We start from the raw sequence: 7,433 nt of genomic DNA, 5'->3' as shown, positions 1-7,433 counted from the left end.
ACACACACACACACACATATATATATATATATATATATCTATATATGCCTTTTTAATGTAAAGTTCAGCTTCTCATGCTTTGGAAAGTTTTTTTTGCATAATGGGAAAAGTAGATTCCCAAGTTTGCCTTTTCAGAGCTTGACAATCGACCAATACTTGAAAACCCGGATAACTCAGTCTGTGCATCAGGTCTTGTAAATACCCCAGCTTTATTAAAGAACAGTAGTATTAGTCCACAATTTTAGCATGACAAAGGGTCAGTTGTCAGAAAACAAGAAAAACATTATGTAGTTCCTTTTCAAAGATAATCTTTAATGATAAAAATGCATGACTCGTGTAAGAAAACATTCACTTCAAAATTAACAAAGACAATGTGTTTTGTGCTTCTCTCTGTGTTACGAAAAAACAACATAATCAGATGTAAGCCTGTTTTTGGTTGAAATTTAAAAGTGAATGATCGTAACCAGGCTGCCAGGATGGATTTCGTACGTTCGGCAGCTCAGTATTGTTTTGCGGTTATCTTAAGGCCACTGATATGATTAAGGAGGTCAGAGCAAACATGTAGACTATACACAGACATACACTTGCACACAAGGACGTCCACAAATTCTGATCAAATGTCTTTTGAGGACATCAAGTCCCTGAAGGAGAAGCTAGTTCACAAAACAGCATAATACAAAAACATGTACTCATAAACACATTTGCGGCATTGGCCTTGTCCTGGATCTATAACTTTTAAATTATGCATTTACGGATATACAGTACTCAAAATAATCATCTATATTTAACAGAAATGTTACAAATAAGTTGAATGCAATATCTTTTTTTTCTTTAATGTAGTTGATTTGAACTTAAATAAACTGGAAGCTCGTGATGTATTTGGTTAAAAAAAACAAAAAACTAAATGTACCACTGAAGTGAAACTAAAATTTAACTTAAATAAGTAACGCAAGTAATACAACTCATAATTGATTACTTAATTTCTTATTGAGGATTGAGGAGAAACCTGACAGACATGCTGGCATGGACTGATTCTGATGTCAGTAGGTAAGCAACTGGTCTGACATGATGAAAAAATCTGATACATGGCAGCTCGCACTGATTAGATAATTGTGACTGGATTCACTGGCATTTATTACCTTGTGAAAAAAAGTTTGCAGACCATGATACAAAATGAGTCCTGTTCTCGTCCCATGCCGCACAGCTCAGTCTTTGTGTCTTACAGTGAGGTTTCCTTGGACTCTGGCACTACTGGCTTGAAGGTCAAGATCTCTGTGAAGGTATGACCTACAGAAAAAAGCACAGCGCTGATCATTAAAACATATCACCTCTTATCTTATAGCTCTTCTTCCTTTCAGCTTCCATCATTTTGCTCCCTTGCACCATTATCAGTCCCTGCCGCCTTACGTTTCCACTGGTCTAGGGGCTGGTCTGTGTTGTCTAGTGAGTGATCATATGGCTGTGCTTCCGTCTCCTCCTCTGGTTCTCTGAACTCAGTAAAGTAAGGCAGCATGAGGGCCTCAGCAGCGGTTACCCTGCTCTCCGGATCCAGCAATAACATGCGCTCCAGCACAGACACGGCTGAGGAGAGAGTGGAAACAGGGGGTCAAATCACAGTTTGACTGTCAAACTGAAGATGGATCAAATGAAAAAAGCTGAGCCGAGCCTACCTTGTGGATTATTTGTAGAAAAAGCTTTCTGAGGGTCTTTCTTTTCCAGTTTTGGAAGGCTTTTGATATAGCATTTGGCCTAAGAAAAGAAATAAGCGCATTTAATTCAACATAATCCCACTGATTTAACTACATTTTGCCTTCAATTCCCTTTGGGGATTTGAGAGGCCAGTTTAAAAGGACAGTTTGTCTCTAAATAAAAAGTTATCTACACCCACCAACCGTATCCCTAAGCAAAAGGAAGTGAGCATCCACTAATGAACAAGAGGCTCTCCTAAACTGCAATGTTACAGCTCAGCTAAGGAGGACCACATTTGTGTTTACGGTATTAAGGTGTAACCTTAATACGTAAACACAAATGTGGTCCTCCTGAGCATGAACCCCTTGGTGTTGCATACTTCCTTTTGTGATAGTTTTGGCAGTTATAGTTTGGTAGAAAGAAAACAGTTTCTATGTGAAATTAAGTAACCGGATTATGATTTCTGTTAAGAGACATTGCTGTTTTTTGGCGCTTTGAGTACAACAAGCTGGTGCCACTTAGTTCCATTATAGACAAGAGGTGAAAGATATAGAGCTCCGGAAAGAATTTAGAGACCACTTCAGCATTATCAGTTTCTCTGCTTTTACTAATTATCGTCTTTGAGTGAAAAACTTTTTTTTTTTTTTTTGTTTTCTATAAACTACTGACAACATTTCTCTGTTTTGGAATTCAACAGACACTGGAATGGCTGCCATACATGTAGAGATAAAGATTTAAGAACTATTTGGAGTGGTCTCTTAATTTTTTTCGGAGCTGTATCTTAGGCGATATCTCTATCTGGCCACTAAAGTCCAAACTATAAACATCACAAAATGTGTGGAAAAATACATGTTAAGCATTTTGGGGTGAACTGTCCCTTTAACTTCCAGTGTGCATTGCATAATGTGAACTCACATCCTCAGATTGCAGTTTTGATATAAATTCCTGAGTTGGTGTTCCTGTGAGCTTCATGATCTCACTCAGCTGATCCAGATCTGAGGACCAGGGGTCAAGGGGTCAAATGGGATCAGTCACATTCATCAGTTATTCATTCTCAATATTTCAGGATTTACACTTACTGTGCAAAAATATTTACATCTCTGTCTTTGCTCTCTATGAAAACATGTCAGAGGAAAAGGTTCAGTGTGTATTAAAGGATACGGTCGCTGCCTTTAAAAAGAGGTTTTCCTTGCAGCATCTCTGCCATGATGCAGCCCACAGACCAAATGTCCACTGGGGAAAAAGGAGAAAAAACACATTTTAGACTTTCTAAGGGATTTCAAATTACAGTGCATTGTGGACCAGTGATAAGCAGCACAGCTTGCATGCAGTAACTAAAGAAAGCAACAGCAATAAAAGGTGACATGTTTAGAGATCACCACCTAGTGGGTTATATGTACTATTACCATTTGACTTTAACTAACAAAGATGTTTTTTAACACCACATCCTACCAAAAAAATGTTAGAAAAGGTTTTACAAATGTATTTAAAGGAACATTTTGTAGCTTCTAAGAGGGATTTCTGAGAAAGGTCATAGAAGAGGAATGCACTGAAGGCCTCAATAGACCAAAATGCACTGCTGAAAAACAAGACTCTGCCTGTTGACTGCAGGTGGTAAAGGTCATTTTGGGATATGTAGTAAAACACTTGCTAAGGCAGAAGCCTTTGCCTGAGGGCAAGTGCGAACAGTACAACAACTAAATCATGCAGCATCTTCTAACATAACATGATTCAGCGCTAATTGGCACCACGGAAGTTGACACATCGTTGAAAGATGAAACAGAGAGGGAGAGAGTTTTCGCTGTAATTAGCTCTTCATTACCCGTTTGAGTGTAGTGCATCCAGCTCAGGATGACCTCTGGGGCTCTGTACCAGCGAGTCACCACGTACCCCGTCATCTCGCTGTCCGCCTGCCGCGCCAAACCAAAGTCCAGGATCTGACAGGACAGGCAACGAAACACAGCAGCAATTACATATTGCTTATAATGAGCTAACAGGTCTGGCCATAAGACTATAGGGACTTTTTAAACAGTAAGAGTGTGCAATGACATTCTTGGCCAAGCATTGATGATTTTGATAGTTATGAATAGTCCCTTTTAAAATCTAACTCTATTAAATAGACATCTTAAAATTAAGACACATTGTGATTGTTTGGGTTATCAGAGTGTTTTACTGTACCTTGAGCTCACAGTCTTGGTTGATGGCGAGATTTCCTGGTTTAAGATCCTGCAAAAATGTATGTGAAAAAAATGTGATTGAGTGTGGAGAGAGGATACTTAAATAAATGAGTAGGGCATACGATCATACAGGAAGCAACTATTAACCAATAAGATAATGTGTGAACTCGGGCGGTCATACTATCAGAGTTTCACTACAAATTATTGTGGACAAATATAATTCCCTTAAAATGACATTATTTTAGAAAATGTAAGTGAAAATAATAATAATGCTATTGGTCAAATATCTGTGCGTTTTCTCTCTTTTATGGAAAATTATTTTAAAATAAATTAATTGTAGGGGCATTGAGGGAATATGAGTAACAATAACTGTACAAAAGTGAACATAACGAAACATTTAACGGTTTGAGCACCAGGAAAAGCGCTATATAAATAACATGTATTATTATTTATTATTATTATCTGACGAAACTGAATTATTAACATGATATTATGTGTATTATTGATGTAAGCACATGTATAATGTTACAGCCCTATTGTAAAAGAAACCATTATCCCACAGAAATAAAATGGATATATATTTATAAAACATAAAAGACTTACCCTGTGAATTATACCAGCAGAATGAATATACTGTAATAAAATAATAAAACAGGGATTTAAGCAACAGAACAAATAAACTCAAGTTGTAAAGTAGTAAATAGTTGACAATGTACAATCAGAGTACAGCTCTCTACCTTAAGCCCCTTGAGCATCTGATACACCAGGTACTGAATTTTCTCTTCTGAAAGCTTCTGCAGCTTCATCAGCTTCCCCAGGTCCGTCCCCATGAATGGCATCACCAGGTAACTTCAGGAAAAATGAAATATGATCAGTGGGACCGAGCCAACAGGATGCAACTTTGAAATATCTTCTAAGGCTGGTAGTGGCTGAAATAAATGGGGCCACATTTATTAACAGTAAAATGCATCACAACATTCTGTTAACAGACTGTCACACAGTCATATGGTTTAACACCTCCAAATCAGGTGCATTTTGCTAAAGGGATAATATTTAAAACACTTTCACATAAACAGTGTTGCATGTGTTAGAAGCATGCCCGCACAAGCATTACACTATTTCAATAAAAATGCAGGTGTTTGGGAAGTATGGATTATAGCTGGATGATGTGACTTTTCTTCTCAAGGGAGCATGGGGTGAGTTATTGATGAAAATGTATCATTTTTGAAGTCATTTTGGCATGTGAAGTATTTCTTTCACAGCCAACTGCTCTCAGTGCCAGAAGCCTAAAGGACACTTACAAATCATGAAACCTGTCCAGAGAGAGGTCAGCAGTAAACACATCCAGCAGTCCGATCACCTGCACCGGACAGAAATATATTACACCAGTGGAAGTTTTGTCTTTCTAACAAACTGTAAACTACAATATCATTTTAAAGAAAGCCTGATTATGCTGACTTACATTTTCATGTTTCATGTGTTTGAGGAGCCTCAGCTCCCTGTATGCCCGCTTGGCAAAGAGCTCTGACTGGAAAGGTCTGTACAGCTTCTTGATAGCCACTTTGGTTCCTGTTCTGGAGTCCACTGCTGAGCTGAGGGGGACAATAGATCAGAGGCGTGATACAACACATTTAATATCTTGCATTGAACTGGTCTATGAGGAAATGAATAATAATCCAATTTGAATATTCTGTTACTGTGGAAACACCTTTGCTCTGATATGAATCTGAAGAAGCTATATCTTTCTTGTCTTACATGTAAACAGAGGTGGGAGAAGTACTCTGATCTTGTACTTGAGTAAAAGTAGAAGTACCAGAGTGTAGGAATACTCTGTACCAAGTAAAAGTCCTGCATTCCAGATGCTACTCATGTAAAAGTACAACATTATTAGCATCAAAATGTACTTACAATGCAAATTGGTCCATTTCAGAATAATATATAGTATATGTTTTGATGTTTATCAAAGCTGGTAAGGTGCAGCTAGTTTTACTGACATTGTATACTGCAGGGCAGCTTTTGAATTTACTCCAGGTTTAATTAATGTCTTATTTAAGTGTTGATCATATTCCACGTCATTAATCCAAATCTGCAAAGTAATTTAAGGTATTAAATAAATGTAGTGGAGTAAAAGTACACCATTTACGTCTGAATTGTAGTGCACACACATGCGCGCGCGCGCGCGCGCGCACACACACACACACACACACACACACACACACACACACACACACACACACACACACACACACACACACACACACACACACACACACCATCTCCAGCTTGTTTCCTACCAACAATATCTCAGAGTTGTTCATGTGTTATTAAGTTGCATTGAGTCCGCCGGGGCAGTAGTACCCGCCCACAGAGTTAATCATTGATAACAAAGAGGGCCGCATGCTGCGAGACGCACAAAGGTGCACACAAAGCTGCTTTTCATTGTTGTGTATCCCTAAACTCGGGGTGTGAGCGCTCATATTTCACCCGGAACCATGCACCCATGTGCGCTTCATAATTTCAGAGCCTTCCAGAAGTGGCTAAAGATGACAGGAAGCCTTCGGCAAAGCGAAAGGTATCAGTGTGCAAGTGTCTCCATCATATAAGGAAGTGAAGCAGCGTGTGTTCTGCGGAACGCAGATAGGCTACTTTTCTTTTGTTTGGCTGTGGCACAGAGCTTCTGCCTGCATGGGACCATCTGTTCCGTCCCTTTCTTTGTTACCCTGCTCCCCACTAACCACGCAGTACGATCAGAGTTAGATCGTCTCCCTGTGACGCAGAATTCACTTACCACACTGTCCCGTAAGCGCCGGTCCCCACCTGCCTCAGCTCCCGGTACCGATCCGGTACTTCCCATGACGTTTTGTTGACTTCTTGGCGGTAATAGCCGGGTCTCACTCGCTTAGACATGCTATATATAAAAAGTAAACACAAAAAGTCTAGTAGAGGCTCTTCTTTGGTTGTTTTGTCTCCTGCAACGCTACACACCCATTGTCCCAGATCCCACCTATGCGCTCACCCTCGATCATTGCGCAGCTCTGCGTGTCAGCCGCTAAGGGCGCACCCTGAGGTCACCCAAAGCCACTCCCGAGTCTTGCGGGAGGCCTACAATTAAAGGTAAATGTGAGACTGGAATGTGAGTAATACGAGACTCGGCTGACAACATTACCTTAAAGCCGTTTGTTAAGTGCGCAGTTTGGATAGCAGCGTCGGGCACATGCGCTGGGTTTGAATGACAGCCTTTACTATGTTCCACATTGTTCGAGCATGAATAGGTTGAGAAGATGTTTGAGACGTGTTGGAACACGAGTGTTTCTTACACCCTGGGCTGTAGACACTGCTGGGTGGTTAAATAATTACTACACTATGACAGGCGTACAGGAAACAGAACAAGGAACCCGTGGTGTTTTGAACAAACTTGAAATGCAACAGTGTGTAAACTGTGGCAACAGAAAACACGTTTTAGGATTAGTTTTTGTGTGCAGTAATCCCATTCATTATATATGTTACGCAGAAACATAAAAGTTCTTCATATGAAATAAAAAACTATGTTAAGTATGTATTTATATG

General features: G+C 39.6%; 1 protein-coding gene across 2 annotated transcripts; it reads right to left on the bottom strand.

Moving 5' to 3' along the window:
* Nucleotides 1-291: 291 nt before the first annotated feature.
* mapk12a (mitogen-activated protein kinase 12a) lies at nucleotides 292-7,188 on the bottom strand. 2 transcript variants are annotated; one of them, XM_063900390.1, is made up of 13 exons: nucleotides 7,033-7,188; nucleotides 6,655-6,774; nucleotides 5,329-5,458; nucleotides 5,168-5,226; nucleotides 4,604-4,715; nucleotides 4,470-4,499; nucleotides 3,868-3,915; nucleotides 3,512-3,626; nucleotides 2,851-2,922; nucleotides 2,605-2,684; nucleotides 1,671-1,749; nucleotides 1,408-1,581; nucleotides 292-1,287 (listed from the first exon to the last, which is right to left on the bottom strand). In XM_063900390.1, the coding sequence occupies exons 2-13, from the start codon at nucleotides 6,771-6,773 to the stop codon at nucleotides 1,220-1,222; spliced, it is 1,086 nt and encodes a 361-aa protein (XP_063756460.1). In that variant the 5' UTR covers nucleotide 6,774; nucleotides 7,033-7,188; the 3' UTR covers nucleotides 292-1,219. The 2 variants fall into 2 exon arrangements, with proteins under 2 accessions (XP_063756460.1, XP_063756469.1); XM_063900399.1 differs by lacking the exon at nucleotides 7,033-7,188 and adding an exon at nucleotides 6,883-6,901.
* Nucleotides 7,189-7,433: the final 245 nt, after the last annotated feature.

Source organism: Eleginops maclovinus, chromosome 2, assembly GCF_036324505.1.
Source record: "Eleginops maclovinus isolate JMC-PN-2008 ecotype Puerto Natales chromosome 2, JC_Emac_rtc_rv5, whole genome shotgun sequence".
Classification (NCBI taxonomy): Eukaryota; Metazoa; Chordata; class Actinopteri; order Perciformes; family Eleginopidae; genus Eleginops; species Eleginops maclovinus.
The sequence above is the reverse complement of the archived record's forward strand: the minus strand, read 5'-3'. Positions and strand labels throughout refer to the sequence as shown.

Coding starts and splice junctions, on each gene's coding strand:
- mapk12a (XM_063900390.1), bottom strand. CDS start 6,773: ATGTCTAAGCGAGTGAGACCCGGCTATTACCGCCAAGAAGTCAACAAA. Junction 3,916..4,469: donor CTGCTGGTATAATTCACAGG/GTAAGTCTTTTA, acceptor ACATTTTTGCAG/GATCTTAAACCAGGAAATCT. Junction 2,923..3,511: donor GATGCACTACACTCAAACGG/GTAATGAAGAGC, acceptor CTTTTTCCCCAG/TGGACATTTGGTCTGTGGGC.